Source organism: Canis lupus, chromosome 4, assembly GCF_003254725.2.
Source record: "Canis lupus dingo isolate Sandy chromosome 4, ASM325472v2, whole genome shotgun sequence".
NCBI lineage: Eukaryota > Metazoa > Chordata > Mammalia > Carnivora > Canidae > Canis > Canis lupus.
The window spans coordinates 44,135,085-44,158,240 of NC_064246.1; the positions used below are offsets into that span (position 1 = coordinate 44,135,085).

Below are 23,156 nucleotides of genomic sequence, written 5' to 3' on the forward strand. Positions count from 1 at the left end.
TCATTTAAAATATTTGTTGAATGCATGATCCATTCTAATTAGCACAGTGAATGGAACATTGCAGGCATTCCAACCCCTCCAAAACAGTTTTATTAGGAAGAGAAGGAATTGAAGTTACTACTAATATATATATTCTCTTCTTCCAGTTGGGAATTTATGCTTGGGTTGAGAAGGGAACTGTTGCCTTTAACATAAAACTCTAAAAATGTTTTTTAAAAACTGCTACTTCCCAAGTTTGAAAAAGAAGCCAGTAACCCAATTAGTATAATTAAAAGCCCATTTCATTTCACGATTCCCTAAGCTTAGACTCAAACCAATTTTGATGCAATGAAAAATAGGCTTTCAAGGTTTCTGATCCCTGAACTTTTTAGATCATAGGGGACCATCACTACATTTGCATATGCCATGAACAACAGGAAAATCCTCTATTTTGCCCTCTTCAAAATTTGCAGTCATACCAAAAATACTCACAGCTGGAATAATTAGCAACTCAATTTATTGCCTTCCGTTTTTTAAATAGAAGCTTCGACTCTTGATATTTAAATAGTGTCACACTGTGATATAACATAGCATTTTTCATGGTAAAACTTCTTTTTTTTCCCCCCCATGAAATGATATACTACTCAGTGTGACAGGCAAGGTCTCTGGAGGTCACTAAAGAAACCTGGTGTTTTGTGAGCAAATCCATTTCAGAGTCTTTGGGATGAAATGAGGAGTCTTTTTTTTCCCCTGGAGTTGTTAACTTGTTGACTTTTTTCAAGTTAATTGGTAAAAGTCTTGATATAGTAGAGGAAAAAAACAAAGACTTCTGACTTTGACTTCAAACTTGACCTTGAATTCACCATACACTATAATATGGGAGTGTAGAGACAGCCATTTCAAATAGACTTGCATTTGTGTTCACCGGCAGCCAGAGGTAGATGAAGAAAGAATGCCCGCCATCAGATACAATCAACGAGCAGAATGATTTCTCCCATCGAGTTTATTGCCTGTACCATTCAGAGAGTCAAAGAATTTTCGAGCTGGAAGAAACCTTAGGGCATGTCCCTTTATCATATTCTGCTTCATGCTACTACATTTGTCCTGTCTATTTGCCTTGTCTCTCCAGTCATATTACAAGCTTCTCAAAGGCAGGTCCTCTATCTTTTGCTTCCTGATACCTTTCTCTGTTCATAGTAGGTGCTCACAAGTATCTGCTGAAGGAACACAGCAATTAAGGAACAGTGGAAATTTACAGGCTTTAGAGTCAGGCATAGCTGAACTCAAATCACAACTCTACCAGGAACTGTATTATATTGGGAAAGCTGATTAATCTCCCTGAGCCACAGGTGCCTCCTCCAAAAAATGGGTAGATAACAGCATCTGCATTACGGAACTGCTGGAAGGGCTGAAGAGATAATGAATACAATCTGCAGGCACAGAGACTGACCCACAGGCGGTGTCTAACACATGCAGGTACCATGTTCCTCCTTTTCCTTTGGCACAATTCAAAATCTAAAATATGAAGTCATGGGATCCCTGAGTGGCTCAGCGGTTTAGCACCTGCCTTTGGCCCAGGGCATGATCCTGAGTCCCGGGATCAAGCCTCACGTTGGGCTCCCTGCATGGAGCCTGCTTCTTCCTCTGTCTTTGTCTCTGCCTCTCTCTCTCTCTCTCCCTCTTTCTCTCTGTCTGTCTCTCAGGAATAAATAAATAAATAAATAAAATATTTAAAACAATAAAATATGAAGTCACGAGTCAACCAATATTTATTGAGCACGGAATATGTATCACGTGGTGCCAGAGGCTTCTACCATACTATTTTGTTGTCCCTCAAAGATGCCAAGCTTCTCTGCATCTCAGGGTATTCACATTGTCTCCCTCTGGAAAGTCCTTAACTCAGATCTCTGCATGACTCCTCCTTCTGAGACCTTTCAATCTCCCCTTCAAAGCTCATTTTCTTAGAAAGGCTTCCTTGATCAGCTTTTTATTTCATTACCCTACTTTGGCCAAGGTTGCAGCTTGGGACTAACCATCTCCAGTGACTGGCGCTTGTGGGAGGTGGAGTGATGGCATTAGTATAAAGACCCTGCCTTCTCACCTGCTCCGCACTTACCCTTTGAGTAGCTCTTTCCTTGTTTCCTACCTGCTTCCCTCAATGGCATGCGCTTTCCTTGAGAGCTTGGATTTAGTCTTCCTTACCACTGTATCCCCAGGCCCTGGAAACATGCCTGGCACGTGTTTGGTTCTCAATGAATTTTTAGTAAGTGAATAAAAGAATGAGCCAATCTAGATTTTGAAAATTTTTCTATCTGCTCTCAGATCCAACACATCTATTTATTTATCCTGCAGTGTCCTTTGCAAGGGATGCCCTGTCACTCTGGGTTTCAAGATTTTGGTAAACAAGACCATGTTTTCATTATGCCTACACATGGTTATTTTAAATCCTTTGAGAAACCTGCATCTTCCTAATCTGAGGAGGCTTTTTGGCACATTTCAATGAGAGCCTTTCCTTTTCCCTGATCTTTTAAGTTGGAATTCTCTTCAACTTTTCTGTCATTCTTGAGGCATGTTAGCTTTAATCACACAGATTATTTCCATTGAGAACTCATGATGGTTTTCAAAAATAGTGATAATGCACTTTTGATTAATTTCTAGGATTCTACTTAGTGATGCTGTGCATTTTGTAGCCCTCCCTTCCTCTTTCCTCAGCAATCCAGTGGACATATATGTTCAGGCATTAGTTTACACTAATCTCAGGGCCAGTTTCTGGTTTGTAACCAGAAGCTCAGAGATAATCTTCCTACAAGCCTAGAAGGATTTTTTGGGGTAAATGTACTTGCTCCTTATCTGTCACTTCTCTGCCTACCTACAGAGCAGTTTATCTTCATAGGTTTGGTATCTCTGCAAACAAAAAGATTTCATGGTGCATTTTCTCTTCCAAATCACTTTTATAAGAATATGAGAATAGTTTCATCTCTGAAAAATCTTGTGTACACCCTCCTCCACCCAGAGAAGAATCCATTTATCTTTCTCCACCCTCCCTCCCCTGCTACCTTTATAACAAAGGACTCCTGTCTGATATACCTGTCTTTATTTCCTTATCTTTGGTGCTTCTACAATTTTAGGAAAGTCTGATGTTGAATGGGGATCAGGTTGATAATTCCAGATGGTAACACAATGCACCCTTGGATTCATTTATCAGTATTAACCAAATCACATGTACTGGTATTTTGCATAGCACCTTCAAAGTTAACCATTCCAAAGCATGTTTTGGAAACAGACATTTCTTCTTAACATTTTTCTTGGAAAAGATCAGGGCAGGAGATGAGCCTATCTTATTGCCTCTCCATTGAGTAGACTTTTCATAACAAGGGGTATATGTTGATCCTCTAGTTGTTTTCCTTTAATTAATTAATTACTTAATTAATGAAAAAAAATCCTATTGGGGTGAAATTCACATAACATAAAATTAGCCATTTTATTTATTTATTTATTTATTTTTAAAAAGATTTTTTTTTTTTATTTATTCATGAGAGACAGAGAGAGAGAGAGGCAGAGACACAGGCAGAGGGAGAAGCAGGCTCCATGCAGGGAGCCCGATGTGGGGCTTGATCCCAGCACTCCAGAATCATGCCCTGGGCCAAAGGTGGTGCTAAACCACTGAGCCACCCAGGCTGCCCCAAATTAACCATTTTAAATGGCATTCAGTACATGTACAATACTGTATCACCACCACCTCTATTTTGTTCCAAAACATTTTCAGCACTCCAAAAGAAAACCCTGTACCCATTAAGCAGTAATTCCCATATCCCTGTTCTTCTACTCCTAGCTCCTGGTAACCACTAATCTGATTGCTGTCCCTATGGATTCTCCTATTATGGATATTTCATATATATGGAATCATAAAATATGTGACCTTTGTGCTTGGCTTCTCTCAATTCCCATAATGTTTTCAAATTCATCTGCATTGTAGCATTTATCAGCATTTCATTCCTTTTTTAAGGCTGAATGCTATTCCAGTATTTGTGTACGTGTGTGTGTGTGTGGGGGGGGGTATATACAAATATACATACACGACATTTTGTTTATCCATTCATACACTGGGGGGCATTTGGGTTATTTTGATCTTTTGGTAATTGTGAATAGTGCTGCTTTGCACATCTGTGTAACAATATCTGAGCACCTGTTTTCAATTTTGGGGAGGATATACATAGGAGAATTGCTGGGTCATAGGGTAATTTTATGTTAGACTTTTAGGGGAACCTTTAGCTGTTTTCTCAATACAGAAAATGATCAACCTTGAACTCCTCAGCAAGGTCTAATTCTGGTTGGCCCTAAACATACTGCCAGTATTCTTTCATCCTACCCATGTTAGGAGTTTGTTTTTGAACACTTTGACATTACAGGAACAAAAAGCATCATCAAAGGGCTAAGTAGCAGTAGTCACAGAAAGAGTAATAACACTTCATATCTTATAAAATGTTTAACATGCCAAGTCAACAGTCTCTCATTTTAGGAAAGAGGTTTTAGTGGAAAACTACTAGAACTTATTAGGAAAGGGATCTACCCATGACATTTTTATTAAAAAGTTTTTATTGTTAGTATATATTCTGAATACTGTATTATAAATAGTACTTGCTCACCAGGTCCAAATATTGTAGAACCTGATGAATGAATCTGAGCATGGATGAATTTCTAAAATTTCAGCGCTTAGAGAGAAATTATGTTTTATCTTAAAAGGCAAATTCAGATAGTCCTTCTCTAGCAAGGGTTTGAAGAAATCCTACATTTCCTCCTTCTGTCAGGAGATCAAAGAGGATCTGAAATATAAGCCCTCAAAGTATCTTCTTTGGATCATTGAGTGTATTTATATATTACTAGCTTCAGGTAAAGAAAGCATTTCATGATATTTGGGAAATCCCAGAGCAAAGAAAATTTAGGGGATTACTACAGGATCTTCACAAGTCTTTAATATCTTAAATATCCTGATACTCTACATATAACATTTATCGTTCTGCTTATTTGGTCATGTTAGTTTTATACCCATCCACTTTCCCAGTCTTAAAGCCAGTAAAACCGGTACCCCCATGAGGTACATCTTTGAGAAAGAAAATTCTAATACATTCCCTCTATTTCTGAATGAGTACACTATGGCCCAGAAAGAAATTAAAAGCAAACCAACAAACCACCAATAATGGTTATTTCCTAGATTTTTGTAGGTTCTTAAGACCTAATCCCTTGGTGAGGAAGGCAGGAGGGAAGGAAGAAGAAAAGGAAAAGAGGGAAGGAGGAAGACAGGAGGGAAGAAAGGAAGTTATATTACAACATAAAAATAAAAAGCAGCAGGTAGACTATGTTATGGGATTTCTTCAAGGCTTAGAAAGAAAAACAAAACCGATTTATCGAAATTCCTGCATAGCTAAGAATAATTCTTAAGAGGGAGAGAGGATCTTAAGTAGGCTCCATGTCCAGCGTGTGAGCTCGATGTGGGACTTGATCTCAATACCCTGAGATCATGACCTGAGCTGAAATCAAGAGCCAGATGCTAAACCGACTGTGCCACCCAAGCAATCCTAGACATAGGGATTAGCAGAGGAGAAGGAAAACAAGAGAAGAAGAAAGAAAACTACTACTCATTTTTGTGTACTAGAGATTTGCTTCCACATCAATAGTGTGTAGGGATTTCTAGCGTTTAAGTTTGGGGCTCTGTGGCTTTTTTTTTTTTTAACACTCAAATAAAAGATGGTTATCTTTCACACAATTTCTTTTCCCATTTGAATTTACATCAGACCCTCTGAGACATGAGCAAGTATACAAAGACCTATCAGTGTATTCACCCGCATTTCTTTCTATGTGCAATATCCATAGGTACAATGTTTTCTTCTTATTTAGCACTCTTCTTGAAATGATATAAGAGCTCTTCAGGGATATTAATTAAGCTTTATAGCAACCCCTGTGACATGTCTGCCTGCCTACATATATCTGTTGGACACTTAGAAATTAATGCTTTGCAGAAGTGTGCCATTTAAGTGTGTTTGTAGGCCAGCCACATACCCACTGACAATGCACTGAACAGATCCATACATTTCAGTCGTCGAAAAATGCCATTAAAAAAGGCAACCATCATTTAGCATCAACGCATAAATATTGCCATGGTGTTTAATATACTCTCAAGCAGGTCCTGCAGTGTCCCTGTCACAAAACAAGTCCCAGAGAAGCAGGTTCTTAAAGCTTGGCTTCTTGAAAGGCTCCTGGTTTCCTAAATGCTGGGTTTCCTAGGGCCCCAGGCAAGGCTTTTTAAAAATGCAAGTGTCAAGGAAAACTGTCATGCATGTTTGCCTTAAGTACCCGAAAAGCTTGTCACTGCCATCTTGGAAGTCTTGACGAAGATGCGGTTGGACATGCTGAGGCATGGTAAATTGAAAGCTGCCTGACAGGTAGGTGGCATGTTCGACTAAAAGCCAGGTGCCCGCCTCCAGGCATTTTCTTTGCAAGCGTCAGAATTAAACAAAACTAAAGGGGAGCCTTGTCAGGGGAGGCTGTCTTTGCAGACATCTCAGAGGCTTGGACTTGAACTGGGGTCCTTTCTGGCTCTTAGGTTTTGCTTGATAAGAGGTTAAGTGGTTTCAGGAGAAGCCAATCAGGGTCTGGATTTCTGTGAGGGCAGGGGGAAGGAGAAGAGCCGTGGATGAAGAGGGCAGGGGCCAACAAGGGAAGGAAGAAGAAGGTCAAGGTCAGGGGGAGGCTGGTGCAGCACCTGCCTGGTCTAGGAGACTGAAGAGCGCAGTGGTGAACTGGTAAACTGTGGGCAGGAAGTGGGGTTCACAGCCTGGTAAGCTGGGCAGCCTTGGGAAAACGATGTGTTGAACTCGGTTTCCTTAAGTGAAAATAATGGAAAATACAGCATAGGGATATTGCGTGTGTTAAATGGGCTCAGCGCATACGTACCACTAAGGAGACCCTTAATAAATGCTGGCTTTTACTGTTCTGGAGAGAGCTATCAATGAATCCCATAACCTGCCTCCTCAGAGGATGTATCTTTCCTTCTTGTCCAACCCCTCTTCCTTGCTTCCCTTCTCTTTTCCTTTCCCCAACATGAGATCCTTTGGTGAGCTTCTGTGAACTTTCATTTCTTGTCTTTCTGGTATGTCAGCTGAGGCTTTTCCTACTTCTCACTACAAATGTGACCATAACACACTTTTGCAGGCTCCCCGTCCCACACAGAATATACCATCAGGTGCTTTGCTGGGCCCAGAAGGTGGCTCTAACATGAGCCACAAGACCTTCCTAGCGTTGTTTCCTAAGTTCCAGCCCAGTTGATCAGAATGCTTGTACACTCTTGCTTTTCTGGTCTTAGTCCCTTTCCTCTTCCTGGAGTGCCCTTTTGACAGGGAATACTTTTCCTTCAAAATGGGAACCAGACCCCATTCCTGCCATCTGGGTTTCCCTGACTGGGTAGGTGGGTATCCCTCACCACCCTGTGTTCCCATATCACCCTTATATCCACATTGTAGTGTTTTATATTAATATAAATTATCTCTGTAGCTGTCTTTTCCCCACAAGACTGTAACTGTTAGGGGTTGAGGGCCAGGTCTTTTTCACTTTTAACCTTAGCACCTTCCCTGGTGGTCAGCTTCTAATAGAACTTTTGTAAATGTTGGCTGAATTAAGCTGAAGTCTTATGAACAGAGCTGGTAATGGGATTACCAGCGGGAGGTGGGAAATACAAAAATCCTTATTTAGCATAAAATTGGAGTTGCAGATAAAGAAACTATATAAGTTTGGCCTGAGGGCCTCTTATTGACAGAAGCCTCACATACTTCTTTCACAAAAAGGGCTGTCTTCCTTGCTGGATTTTCAAGCCCTTGATCATAAATGCTCTCCTATAATAGTTAGAACAATAATACTGCTGTACTAGGCATTTATCTTGGGGACTCAGAAACTTGACTCAGTCATCTTAGATATTCTTATAATATCCCCGTTAGGTGGATAGAGGCAAAGTAGAGAGGGAGGAGAGGCAAATTTAAACATTGCCAAATTATAAATGAGAAAACAAAAGGCAGCAAAGGTTAGGTATCTTGAATCATGTAGGCCATATTGAGGCACAATTTGGGAATAAAAAGTTGGGCCCTACAGCTAGAATCAAGGGGAGTGAGTGAGTCAGATTTTCCCCACAGCTATACCACTTCCTCATACTACATCTGGCACATTAGAAAGGGGGGTCTGAGTTCCTAGAGTATTCTAGTATTCCTTAGTACATTATTCCTTGAAAAAGAAAATTCTTTCAATTCTATGTTTAAAATCCAATACCATAAACTTCAGGGCTCTTATTTTAAGCCCATAAGAGAAAATTCAGCCCATTAAAGAAGGAGGAATAAAGAGAAACTGAAGCATTTGAATTGAGATGAACATAATTTGGCACAATCTATCAAAATTTAAAATGCACATTATACATATTCTTTGATCTAGCAATTTCACTTCCAGGAATTTGACTCTTGAATATAATCATATAAGTATGCAAAGGAAGGTATATACACAAGACTCTTCATTACAGTTTTGTTTGTAATAGCAAAAATGTGAAAGTGATCTAAGTGTCCATAAAGAAGAGATTGGTTAAACAAATTACGACATCCTGGAATATTACACAGACTTTAAAACAAGAATGAGGCAGGTCCACATGAAATTACCTGAAGTGATTTCCATCATATTTCATGAAGTTGAAAAAGAAAGTTGCCAAATGGTATGTATAACACGGTCCCATTTATATTAAACTTAAAAAAATACGCTCAGACATCCACAAACATTTTGGGAAGCCTAAAATAATAAAACTTCGAAAGAGATATCCTTGAAAATAGACGTGGAAGGGCAGGGGAACATTATTTCTCATTTTCTATCTTCCAAGTTGTTGAATATTTTTTATCAAGAGAACATATTATACATTTTATAATAAAGGAGTGGAAAGACCAAATCTATTGCAATATGTGCTCTAATCTTTGTCTTAAATTCTTGACAATTCCTTCATGGAAGGAAATGGAGAAAAGATTCTTTGCCAGATGAAGAGGCAACAAAATCCTCTAATCATGCCGGGAACAGCAATGCACGGCAAAGTATGCTCAACCAGAGGCTTACTTTATAGCACCACCTGGACATTCAGAGTGGGAGGCCTTGATGAGTCATCTGGGTCTCACTCACCTCATCTATAAAATAGATATTGGATTATACTTGGAACCTTAACATGGATTCCAGCTTGAAAATTCTGCCTCTGTGCTGCCAAATGATTCCTACTTCTCTTAAATGATCAAGCCAGCCTAAATCATGGTTACCTTGATTCCTTCTCTTGGTCTGTCTTCTGGTGTAGTGGACAGAATCAAGGGACCAACTTCCCAGTGGACAGCATGCATTTATTTCTATATTCTCAACACCAGGTCCTTTTGTCTCTGTCTTTCCCTTTCTGACTCTTCCTGTCTGCCTGAAATAGGCTTTTGCTTTAGCTCTGTAGCAAATTCTACAATTCCTCTTTCCCAAACTGAATGGTACTGTGGACCTGATTAGAGAGGCAGGACATGAGGTTCCTCACTGCTTCCCTATTTCTAGACGAGGCCAACAATGGTGAAGACTAAGAAGACAAAGTACACCTAGACACATGCGGACTGTGTCCTTACAACCTGTCTTCCAGTTACATCATTATTATGAAATTCTAGGTGGGTTTAAATGTACGTGTGCTACTTTTTCCCCCACTACACTAAGTTTGTGTACTTCTAGTAATGCCAGATTAAATCACAGGAGTGTAAATAGTGATGGGCATAATTATTGACATGAGGACATGTTGTATTTTAGAACAAAATTTTTTGTCTAATTAAATGTAGAACTATTCAATTGTTACCTACGTTGTGGTCCATTATGGAGCTGACTGACCCCTACAAAATGTTCTACCTAAAATTTTCACCATGAAGAGGATAAAATGCATTTCTGAAAACCAGAGTTTGAATGTTTTCCGTTCATGGTTTTATTAAAAAAGCAAAACCAAAAATTGTCCAAAGTAATTCAACTTTATAAAGGTAAAACTGCATCCTGAGCCATTTTCAGGAGATGGAAAATGCATCAAGTTGTTCTGAGTTAACTTGCTCATCATGAGCCCTCGTAAAGAGCACTGGTTAGTAAGACAATAAATGAGCATGTTTTAATTAGAAAATGTGGAATCCAAGCAGTTTTGCAGGAAAGAAGATGATAGCTTCAAAGAGACATCAGGAGACTAATAAAAGTTAAAATGCATTAAGTGGCCACAGTGAACTCAAAGGTAAAGTCGTGGGATGTTTGAGAAGTGAACCAGAGAGGACAATGAATCAGAAGGGGATGGAAATTAGTCAGTGGAACTATTCTTTCTACTACATATTAGAATCAGCTGTAAACCCCCTTCTGTGCCCAGGCAAGTGAGATAACCTGATGCCCTAAAATCCTCTCATCCCTCCATCTTGGCCAGAATTGTGTGAGCCCAGAGGAGAAAGTCGCTATCATCTGGGCAATGAGAGAAGGTAGCTAGGCTAAGGCAAAACTAGCATTGAATTTGATTTGATTTTCTTTTTTCCTTTTCTTTTTCTTTTTCTTTTCCTTTTCCTTTATTTTGTTGTTGTTGTTGTTGTTGCAGCTAAGCCTTCGTCTTATGGTCTCTTAAAACCATGGTGCTCAATTATGACCATGCCACTCTACCTGCTATGATGTTCTACATGGGTGCATGATCCAGGTCTAGTCAATCAACATTATCTCTTCTCCAGGCTTTGGTGATTGGGTCCATTGTGTGTATGTGACTCTCGTTGAGTTCAATGAAACTTAATGAAGGTGGTGTTGTTGAAATATCAGGAAGAAGATAGCCTTTTTCTGTTAGGCTCCTGAGCCATGAGACTATAGCCCACAGGCTATAATTGAGTTCCCACAAAGATCTCACTAAAGAAGGCCTGCTTAAGAACGATGGTGGGAAAGAGAGAAAAGCAAAGCTGAGGGACAGATTCCTAATGCTTGAGTTTATTTCCATGAATCCAGTTCTCCCAGAATCCTTATTCTGCCTAGGGCCTTCATCTTCCCAAGTTCCATCTTCCTGATATGCCAAAAGAGGACAACAATATCCATCTCACAGGGCTTTCCCTCAGATAACATAAAGTACCTATCACAATACTTGGCACAAAGTAGTTATTTAAGGGATGATGATGATGCCTAAAAAATCAAAACAAAAAATAGCCTTCAGCTGTTCCCAGGAAGTGAAAAGATATCTAATCAGGCCACAATTTCTCCTCACAAGGATTCTGAAGTCTAGGAGCTGGCAATTATCTCTGCATTCTTTTGCCTTCAGTATACTACTGGAGGACACTAACCTACCAAGAAGGAGTAGTCTGAAGCCGAGGACAAGACACCCACAAAACCCAGGGGTACAAAGCACCATCTCATTCCCAGAGAGCTTTCATATTTATTCTCACTTTACTGATGGCAGGGTGGGGTAGATTTCCCCAGGTCCCATAAAATGCTTATATAGGGTCCAATATCACCTTATACCTTTTTATCCATGTTCCCTAGTAGAGAAAGTCTGGGTTGGTAAGAGATTAAAAGTCACTAAGATTAAGCTTTCCATTTTAAATTCTTATCTAAGCACATACCAATGCAAGAAGAGCAACATCTACCTTCTTCCAAGTGCAGAGTTTTAAATCCATTTGTTCAAATGATTTTGAAAACTCAGCTTTTAATCATCATATCATTGAGGTGCAACATCTTTACAGGAGGACTAATTGTGGAGAAATGGACTTAGGGATATTTGTACCCAACTGAAGCTTTAACAAACTGCAACACAGTTTCAATACAACTTCACAAATAAGAAAAGAAGCAGTATTCATTCTCTTTTGAAATATAAGGCAAGGCTAGGAAAAAACCAGAATATAAGGCAAGAACAGTTAAAACAATGATGACAGAAATTGGGGGCATTTGCTGATTGCTCAGTCATTCTGAATAAGAAGCAATTCCGTAAGGGGCTTAAAAATACACAATTTTGAGGGTGAGCCTTTTGTGGTTAACATTGTCACGACCTCTAAAAATGATTATTTGCAAATAGGACTCATGAAGCAGCCTGAAATCGTTTGGTGGGTTTTGGAGGGAAAAAAGCTGTCTGAGAAAAAGTTTCTTAAATCTTCTCCTTCTAATCTAGAGGATGCAGCCCCAGTGGAGCAACCTGGCTGAGAGCCTTGTACAGGACTGCAATTCTGGTGACACAAAACTCCACCTCACAAAGGCAGGCAAGGCTGAGACTAATAAATCAAAGGAAGCTGCAGAAAAAGTTGCAGAGCCTACTTCTCCTGCCTGGGAGAGCTGAGCATGCCTTATCTGGCCTCTGTGAAAAGAAAAGGATCATTGGGGAGCCAGAATTAGAAAAAGACTTGGGCTACATCAGGCCTATCCCTGTCTGAGCCAGATAAAATATCCTCTGGGAAGGCTTCAGGAAATGCCCCCAAGGGAGTGACAGCTGATATTAGTTGAATGGGTGAAAGAGCACAGACAAAGATGGAAATATTTAGCTTTTTTCAACTTAAACCCAAGACATTTACACAGACTTGGGGGCAGAGTCTTGTGCTTACAAGGCATGACCACGAGGTGGCCTCAATCCATAACTGGGTCCCCACCATGGGGGTGGGGACAGCTTCTTAAAAAGTCCTATTACCTAGAACCTTAGCTGTGGTTAGCTTACAAGTAAGAAGTTCAAGTCCCCAAAGCTTTAATAAACTTAATAAGGCTTTAGTTTTACAGTGAGAGTCAAATTTGAAAAGGACAGCCTCTCCTTGGATACGTCCACCTTCAAGGATGCTTCCCAATTTGCAAACCACACCAAAAAACAGGCTGGAGTGGTCTTAAATAAGATGTAATGCTTATTTCTTTCTTAATGCACCTTGTAATTTGCACACGTGCCACAGCACTTTATTTATTTTCTTATTAATGGGCTTGAGTGTGTTTAACACCACAAGCCATAAATTGCAGAGCAATAGATCAGACTAGTTCTCTTTATTTTCCTGCCAATTGTCAAGAAGTGATGTGGGGTACAGAGGTACCTTTTCCAACTGGCTTTCTTTCTCCCACCCCACCCCACCCCACCATATGCCTCCACCCAACAACCAACCCCTTGTGTCCATCCACCAAAGGGGAAAAAAAAAAAAGACACAGCCCCATTTCTCATTGGAGAGCTTGCCTATTGAGCAGCTCAGTTATTGAGATTAATAAGCTGCCAGTTTCCAAGGAAGACTATGAAAACTATAAAATTAAAGTGCACTGCAACGTGAAATGCTGCTGGTGGCCAGGCGGGATCACCATGTCAAAAAGGCAAGGTAAAGCTATAAAATAAGGCTGAGCTTGAAAGGCTAACCTAAAGGTCTCATTAATTTCCATGTTGCCTCTGATGAGAATTTAGAGAGGGCATAATGTTTGGCAATATGGAGAAATCAAGCTGCCTATTGATTTGAAAAGTGCTTGAATGCATTTGGTTCACCCAGAATGAATTCTAGTTTTAAACTTCACTTGAAAACATTAAAAAAAAAAAAATGGAAACCCAAACAGGTTACCTTGGTTTAATATTCTCAAGATCAAGCTTGTCAGTGATTCTGTCAGAAAATTAATCCTTAGGTAGAAAAATCAATCTGAGAACAAGTTTGGAATAGTCTTTGGGCTCAGCATGGTGAGGATGTTTCAACAATCTTGTTGCTTCTCTGTGAAAACCTTATTTACTAAAGGTCTTGTGTCTTGATTCCCAAATACGCACTACCAATAAAGCATCTAGATGAGGCTAAGATTACTTCCTCATGAAGACAAAAAGTGTGTTTTCTGAAATTCTGGTACCACATTTAGATATTTAAAATGCTTTTCACAAGCCCAAGGTGCTTCTTTCTTTATCAGAGCACTTGCATGACTTCCTGCGAACAGGAATAATCATGGCACTCAAAGTGTGATCGAATGGTCAGCCACGGTACCCCTAGCTGTTTGGCTTTCTCCTATTAATGTGTCCAAGCTCTGTTTGGGAGATAACAATTCTGCAAATTACAGAGCTAAAGAAGTAGCAGGACTTTTATTTCTGTGTTGTCAATTTGCTCTCACATTTCATAACACGCAGAGTATCTGTTATCAGCTCACACTGATCCTCTGCTGCACAGGCCATGGAGCAGCGAGGCCTCACACTGACAACACTGGTTGCCACCAATCTTCAAGAGCTGCAGAGAAGAGTCCCTTACCTCTTGCCTGGCTAATGATTTTGTCAATGAGCAAGTCTACATCCAGCAACAGGCTGAAATTCGTCCCATAGATCATTTTTTGCCTATGTCACTTGTAATGCATTGACTTCACCATTTCCATGGCCTGGAAAATTAATCTGTTGTTTGCCACCAGAATAGGCATAGTTTTGTTTTGTTTTGTTTTGTTTTGTTTTTCTAGTTCGAACGGCACTATCATGTGGTGGCTAAAAACACGGTATTTGGAGTCAGACCCATTTCAAATTCCAGCTCCACCACTTACTTATTTACAGACCTGTAGGTAACTTAGTTTTCCCAAGCCCTTCTCCTTATTTAAGATGGGGATAGTAACATATACCCCACAGAAGGGTTAAGGGGTTAAATGGCATCATGTAAGTAAGAACTAAGTGCCAAGCAAAAAGTATTTGATAAAGAAAAACTGTTATTTGCAGGCGTATATGAGCATGTAGAATAACTACTAAATTGAACACAATTTCTGGAGGGTTATTTTTAAAAGAGAAAAAAAATCAATTGCTGAGAGCTTTGAACACACTAAATATGTTGTTATTTGTAAATGGATGAATTTCCATGTTACAACTATTATTTTGGAATCAAAATATTTAGAATCAAAACAGCTACACTTAAGTCTCACTGCATCATAGATTTAATGTGTCTAAAACCGCACTTCTGTTTTCTGCCAGAAAACTTGTTCCTTCTTCAGGGAATGGCATCATTATCCAGCCACCCTCCTAAGTAAAAAAATTGGTCATTGTACTCTCAACTGCCTAAGCCACAACTCCACAAGTGTTCATCCCTACTGATTCTGCCTTCAAAATACAACTGACATTTATGAATGTTCACTTTCTTGCCAGATGGGTAGGGGAAAGGCAAATATGAGTACTATAGCTGTCAGGACCCTAGTGAAAACCAGAGCACCTTTTATCTTAACCATTACAACACTCTCCGAGCTGGACCTATAGACTTGCTATACTTCCTACCTTACCCCCAACCTATTCACCATATGGTAGCTACCATAATTCAAAACAAAATGAAACAATATTATTTTACTGTTTTATTCTCCCCTTTAAAACGCTTTAGTGACTTCTCGGTATTCTTGGGCTGGAGTCCAAAACCTTTAACCCAGCCCAACGCTCTGCAACATCCTGCCCTCGCCTGCCCTTTTAGCTTGCTTTCCTTTCTTGGCATTGTAGTGTTTCTTTCCCCAGCGGGTCATTGTTTTTGCCATCTAGAACATTCTTTAAGTCTAATTAACACTTATTCATCCTTAGGGCTCAGCTTAAATGTCAATTTCTCACGCATCTGACTTCTCTATACCTCACATGGCCCATACTACATTTGTCGTTGTTGGGGCTGGGGTGGTGGGGGGACACAGTTGTCTAATCATTTATTTACTTCTGTCTACATCCAGCCTGGAGTCATCACAAGGGTGAGGACTTTGCTTTTCTTCTTCGCTGTGGAATCCTCAGTGTCTGGCACATGATAGGTTCTCATAGATATTTCTTGAATGAATAATGGATGACCGTCTTACAAAGCAACTTGCAAACTTGTTTGTAGTGTGAGGAACTTGATGGTTAAAATGAGGGCTTCTGGAATTGAGGATCGGATGGAGATTTCTTAATGTACTTATGTTCTGTTCCCCTTGTGGCAAAATTTATAGAGATAGAAGAGGCATTACTGAAAAAAAAAGAGAGAGAGAGCTTCTAGTATTTCAAGGAGGAAGTAAAATCAGAGGGATGTTTTGTCCTGCTTGGGAATTCTCTTTAGTGACTTGCCGCTAGGAGATTCAGAGAGAGAAGCTTGTTTCAGCAAAACACAGAAAGGAAGGAAAGTTAGTCATCGGGCTACTTTGTACTGTTGTAGACAAGAGAAGCTGACTTCAGAAACTCCCCAAGAAGCTGCTGGCCAGGAGGATTCCTGACCTTGTGGCTCTCAGGCGAGGAAGCAGTAGAGACACGGTATCAACCATGAATTGCCCATGGATTTTGTTCTAAGACCTTAGTAGTTGGAGAGAAACACAGCAATGGAGTAATTTTGCAATACACGATGCTAGAGAAAGACAGTACAGACTGCCAACTGTTAGTTCCTCTGCCCTGAGTTTGTTTTTTTCTTGGATTATGTTACGGTTTATACATGAATTGACTGGTTTTGGTAGTAGAAATTTATATGCATTGAACTTTTACATGATTAACACTGGTACGGAACTTTCCTTGTATTTTTTTTGGTCTTATATTAAACTCCAAATTCGAACAGTCCTATTTTCAGGCTATGCCTCCTTAATCAGCACCTTTATTTCTACTTGTCACAGAAAAAAAAATGGAAGAAAAAGCACAGTCCAGAGAAGATGTAACATGCCTCATTAAGACTGAGGGGAACATCAAAAAGCAATGCAGAGAGGCAAGGGTTTGCTCTTCACTGGTCTAAAGAAGCATGCTGGACTTGGCTTAGAGTCTCTGGGCGTGGCATAATGCCCGATCATCACCTTCCAGAGTTATGAAATTCTTCCAACACACCCAGAAGTCTGTATTAGGGAGAGTAGAGGTGGTGAGGCTGTTTGTAAATTTCCACGGCATTTTCAAAATTGATGACACATCACAATCAGCCTTCAGAATGCCCTGCCTTCAATGGTTCTCTCTCCTGGATGTAGTTAATCAATCCTTATTTGGTATAGAAATAAGAATGGGAATCCTCGTGTGGCGTCATGCCCCTGAAAGAAGAGCTCCATACCTACACTTTACACTTCTCCTGTGGGTAAGAAAATGATCTGATGAAACTCACAATGTTTCAGCTTTTGAATGAGTTAATTTGTTTAATTTGTTCAGTTCTACACTTTCTAAGACTATGCCAAAAAAATAGTAGGGAATGGGAATAAGCAATATGCCATAATCTCTGACATTCTTTCTTTCTTTCTTTTCTTTCTTTCTTTCTTTCTTAATTTATTTATTTATCCATGATAGACACAGAGAAAGGGAGAGAAGCAGGCTCCATGCAAGGAGCCTGATGTGGGATTCGATCCCAGGACTCTAGGATCACGCCCTGGGCTGAAGATAGGCGCTAAACTGCTGAGCCACCCAGGGATCCCTCTCTGACATCTTTCTACTTATCTATTAGGCAAATTCTTATCATCTTTCCAAAACCCAGCTCAAACAGACCCTCAGCTGTGAAATATTTCCTGATCATCTTGGAAGAGTTAATCACTTCATCCACTGTACAGTCACTTTATACTTCCATTACTGTATATACTGCACTATCCTTTTATTTTTATACCTACCTCTTCCTTTAGATTGTGTGAGCTTTAAGGGCAAGATTCATGTGTTACTCATTATCTCCCTAGCACCTAACATAGTGCCTAGTAGACAAGAGGGGCCCTGTAAATATTTGCTAATAAGATACTGAATGAATAATATTTTTAAAAGAAACACAAAGCCCAACAATTTTATTAGTTACTGTCAAAGTTTTTATACATGAGACCAGAGGCATATCCAAGTTATATGTATTCATGAATTCCATGAATGGAGTTTCAAATATCTGCTGACTCATGCACCCCATGTTTGACTTCTGATGATAGCCCTATCCCAGGGGCCTTACATTCTCTAATCTTTGGCCCTTGAATGCCCCGATCAAAGAACATCCAGATGTTGCCCTTGCTTGTTTTTTCCTTCTGATTGACTTCAACATTTTGACAATCCTCTCTACTCTTCAAGCTTTGTATTTAACATGCCTCCTCCAAAAGCATCATTGAGAAGCCCTAATCCTTGGAGAAATGACAAATATCCAAATGGTCTGCAGAAGGACTCTCCAGATCAGACACAAATTCTAGGAAAGCTTACTTTAGACAACTAGGAAGGTGACGGGCTTGGCTCTGCTGGTCCTCTCTACCAGATCCTTGTCAAGATAACACTTGACTGCAAATGGTTTTGTAAGGTCGATATCCTGGAAAACCAACTATTTTCCCCAGACGCTGGGAAAGAGGAGGCAGTTCGTGCAGCATATGTATTCTAACCACCAAGGGGAGGATCTCTGTGAGGAGCAAACACTCTTATGGAATTTACCCTATAAATATAACAATTAGGGCAGTAAATGTAGATATTCACTCATCAGACATCTCGCCACCTTACTTTGTGTTTGGAAACCGCTTGTATTCCATCCAATGTGGCTCAAAATGTCCCATCTCCCTGAAGCTCTAGGCCTCTCAAAAGTTACTTTGCCCCTCTACATCTAGATTGTCCATCTTTAAAATGGTGGAACAATGGTTCCATCCTACCTCACTGTATTTCTTCCAGGCTCTCATGAGATAATGCATGCGAAGAATGAATACCAGGCGTATGCAAAGTGCACAGTAAAAACTGGTGATTAACGGTGATGGTGGTCCTTTTTTCTCCGACCTTTCCCCCAACCCTTTCTACAATAGCTACTACATTTCTCTTTCCCTTTCTCCTCATCCTTTTCCTTCTTCCATCTAGTCCACTCTAGGTAGGCTTTATGGCCAGAAACTTTTTTTCAAACAACAGTCTGTTGATGTAAAAAGGGCTAATGCCCAACAAACTCTATGGCAGAAGGAAGAAAAAGAGAAAGTCCTATACAGCTTTAAAGATCACCACCAACAATGAAATATCCCGAATCTAGCCTCCTGGACCAGTCTGCTTTCAGCCTGGAAGCTTTCCAACAAAACTGTTTTATTAATGGGTTACTATACCAGTGCAGATGTTTAAGTATATCTATTTTATATTATATACGCATACGGGTTCTACTGACTTTACCTATTTTAAGCCCCAGAGATTAAGACTATAGGTATAGTTGAAAGTAATATGATCATCAGAGAATAAACTTTATTAAAGTTTAGAGTGACCGCAGTGACAATGGTGCACACGTTATTCAAGATCTTATAAAAAAAAAACAAAAAAAATTATAGTTAAGAAACAACATAACATGCTGTGGCTTGCAGAGTTGCTTCCAGCTGTGTGCAGAAAATTCACTGGCCATGACCAGAGAGATGACAGATTCCTTTGTCTTTCTTCAAACCTAACTTATTAAAGTTTAAAAACCTAAGTGAGAACTTTCTGAAGGGTCAAAACGAATTATCCCCTTTCTCTGTTTTCTCTTCATGGTTCTCTTGGACAAGGAAACAATAATAGTTGGAGCACACAAAGCATGAGAGGGTCTGAGGTGGGGGCACAAGGCAGGTTCCCGCCTTGCAGCCCACCCACTGCCTTTGAGGTCTTTCTGCCCCAGCCCGCCTCCCCGTGACCCAGACCCCTCGTCTCAGGGCATTAAGGTGGGTACGGTCTTGGAAGACCAGACATGAAGGTAAGAAAGGGACAGAAGCAAAAGCAAAACAACACAGAGCCAGACCTGGAGATCGCTTTGAAACGCTCCGCTCCAACGTCAGTGCTGCCCCTTTTTTCTTGTTTGTTTTTGTACATTCTTGTTTGCCCCTCAGGCATCAAGCTGTTAGTGTGTACAGGAGGGATTAAAGTGAGACGGTATGTTGGATGAAATATAAATTAAAATTATACTTCTGTCAGTCTGGAATCAGGGACTGTTTCTCAAGGTCTCCCCAAACACTTAATTTCAAATGAGTCTTCATTTATTACTTCGGGAAAGGCCAAATGCATAATTTATCAGCAGGTTGCAGTCAATATATCCTTATAAGCATGTTTCCCATGAGCCTTTGAGCAAAAATATGGTATGCTAATTCTATTAGTTGGGTACACAAGCGCCGCCTAAGAGAGTAAACAAGCATGAGAAGGAGACACAGGCCAACAGAGAAGTGCCTATCACCCTGCCGCCCAGGGTCGAATCCCCGGAGGAGGGACCGGCCAGGGGGCGGTTAGCTAGCCCCGTTGTTGACTCCAAGACGTCTCCCCGGCCAGCCAGGCCAGCGCCCCGAGCGCCCCCTCCACCCCCGGCGGGCGCAGGGCGCAGGGCGCAGGGCGCAGGGCGCGGCGGGGACTCACCGGGTCTCCAGCGGCACGTTGCTGTTTAGCACCCAGCTGTCCTGGAGCTGAACGGACTCCGGCGTGGTGGCCAGGTCATTGGGCGCGGGGGCCGGGGCGTGGATCTGGCTCCGCCGGTTGGTCAGCGAGTTCCTGTTGAGGGAGTTGGCGGACGAGTGGTGGTGGGACAGAGTGTGGTTGTGAGGGGGCGGCAGAGGGGGCCTCAGAGTCGACTGGCTGTGGTGGTTGGGGGGACCTGGGAAGAGAGGAAGGAGAAGGGCCGTCAGTGGTGCAGACCGCAGGCGCCCTCGAAGCGCCCCAGCGTGGTGGCTTCCGAAAGTCGCAGGCTGGAGACAGAGGGGACACCGCACAGGCCTCATCCTGGGGTTGGCTGCGCGCACAGCACGCGCCTCGGTTGGCCTTTCTTTGCTGCGGGCCTCAAAGGAGGAAGGAGAAATTAGGTTAGTGAAACCGGCCTGGAACCTATTAATCTTGAAATGGAAGGAAGGGGACAGGGCTGGTCATGGGTGTAGCCAAGTCTCTATACCATACCGTTTCCTGGTAAACCAGTACACTGCATATATTCTTCACAAATATTTTCTTTCTTTCTTTCTTTCTTTCTTTCTTTCTTTCTTTCTTTCTTTCTTTCTTTCTTTCAGATTTTATTTATTTATTTATTTGAGAGAGAGAGAGAGAGAGAGAGAGAGAGAGAGAGAAGGAGACTCAGGGCTGAGTGTGAGCCAGACATGGGGCTCCATCTCGTGACCCTGAGCCCTAAATCAAGAGACGCTCAACTGACTGTGCCACCTAGGTGCCTCAGATATTTCCCCTTTCTAAAATTAATACGAATATGGTACACTGTAAGTCAGAGAGTGGCACATTTAAATACCTATGGGGGCCAGGTAGGAAAGTGAAGTGGGCCAGTTATGGACTGAGCCACCTTCACTCAAATCGAAGCCCATGTGCCCACGAGGGGTAAGGGCCCAAGGCAGCCAGATCTTCTAGTTTTTCAAGGAAAGCAGAAAATCTGGACTTTTAGATAGAATTTCCCATTTTTTGAGGACGTCAATTTTTAAAATATGTATGTGTTTTGTATATATGTATATATGTATACAGTTGTTTGTTTGTTTGTTTTTTAATAAGAAAGTATCTGCCAGCCTGCTCAGACACATCAGGACTGATGTTTTCAAACCGTGGTCCTTATTCCAAATTGCATCCTCTTTTCTTATCTTGAAATCCTCTATCCTTGTAGGAAAAATGCACAAAGGAAAACTATACCTCTGCATGTATCCCTTGTAAATATGACCACAGATGACAACTCCACACAGGGTTTTCCTAGCAACCCATTCTCAATGTACAAAATGAAATATTTTAAGCATAATGAAAATGAAAGTAGTTCACTATGCAATGTAAGCCTATAATTTGGTTTTAATGGCTGCTGAAACATGACTTTTAATTTGTGTCCTTTTTTGAAGCCTCTAGTCGACGTTGGCAGCTCACCAGGTGACTGCCAAGCCTTGTCATTTTGGCCCCTGCCAACTTTTAAAATCCTCAGCCCCTGCTGTCCTGGCTTTAAGAAGTTGGCTCACATCATTTAAACAAGCAATTTGACACAAATTTCAACTACTTGTCTCCTTATGTGGCCAGGCTACATCTCCAAAAGGTGTAATCTACATTCTGTGGCTCCTGTGAAGCCTGCAGAAATATTCCGAAAGAAAGACAACATGTCAAGAAGATACTAGGTTTGCAGAGCATCATGACCACGGAAAATAAGAAGGAAAAATAACAGAGAAAAGTGGTTCCTCGAAGTTTGTGTCTCCGGGCTGAAATTACTTGGTTTTTTTTTTTTTTTTTTTTTTTTTTTTGGTCTTCAGAAGAAGATAACTAAAACTAAAACCCAGTGGGAAATGCGGCCATACAGTTGTACAGATTTTAAATCACGTCCTCCAAATGAACCTGCAATTCGTATTTTACATTATGCACCAGTGACATTTTAAATATATCTTTGAGGGAGTTTCATAGCTGTAGCAGGCTATTACATTTCCTGGCATTGTTGTCTGTCTAGTAATGTATTATTATATAGTTATTTAGCATTTGTCTGCCTCATATTAGTGGGAAGAGGTGAGGAAAGGGGGTGAAATGATGTAATAACGATCCTTCAGAGATGCAATCCAAGCCCCTCACAAAGGGTTAATGAATTCTCATGCCTTCCCTTCCCTTCTCTCAACTCCCATCCAAGTGGTGTCATTATTCTCCATTAGTTGGGTAATCTTGAGACTTGCCTCAGGAAGATGAGATGAATCAGTGTACAAGGGAGAACCCACTCTCCTCAGCCTTAAGCCCTCACTTTCTGTCTCCCTCAGCCCCGGGGCCTCCGCCTCCAGCACTCCAGACCACACACTCTCCAAAAGTACAAAGAGGCTATGGGAGGTATTTAATTCACTAAATGAGATCCCAGAACCCTCCTGCTTCCTGTCTATTCACCCTGAGCTGAAGTTTCTTTGCCTACTCCAACTTGTGTGGCCCACCTCTGTCCATCTGTGTTCTGTGTGGGTGGAATTCCTGTGGGTTCTCTTTTGTTGAAAATATCCAGGTGCTGAGTGGGAAATGGAACCATTGGCCTGGGGGCTATGCAGTATGGTCCAAATAAAATGGGTGGTGAGCTTTCCAGTTGCCTGGAAGAGATGTCAAGCTCTTTTTCTATTTCTGCTAAAGAAGGGAGGTCTAGAGTTTCATTGGGGAGATGAAAGAAGACGTAATTCTCTTCCCACTCTGCCCTCCTACAAAGCCTGTTATTTCACTGCAAGTAAATCAAATTATTGATGGCAATAACAAAAACTATCCGGCATCCTTAGTATTAGAAGATGTTTTCCTCATTATTGCTGCTCATTTCCACTGTGACACTGATTATATTTGCTCATTTATCTATCCATCTAACAACCAGATTTTTCAACTAGGTGCAAGACCTAGA

The 23,156-nt window shown here is 40.9% G+C and overlaps 1 protein-coding gene across 10 annotated transcripts in view; it reads right to left on the reverse strand.

The window, feature by feature from the left end:
* TENM2 (teneurin transmembrane protein 2) overlaps positions 1 to 23,156 on the reverse strand; it is a 1,512,848-nt gene that overhangs the window by 268,883 nt on the left and 1,220,809 nt on the right. For all 10 annotated transcript variants that reach the window (XM_049109164.1, XM_049109163.1, XM_025435138.3 and 7 more), the window contains one exon: positions 20,207 to 20,441. In XM_049109164.1, the coding sequence (XP_048965121.1) occupies positions 20,207 to 20,441 (235 nt within the window). The remainder of the gene's footprint in view (positions 1 to 20,206; positions 20,442 to 23,156) is intronic.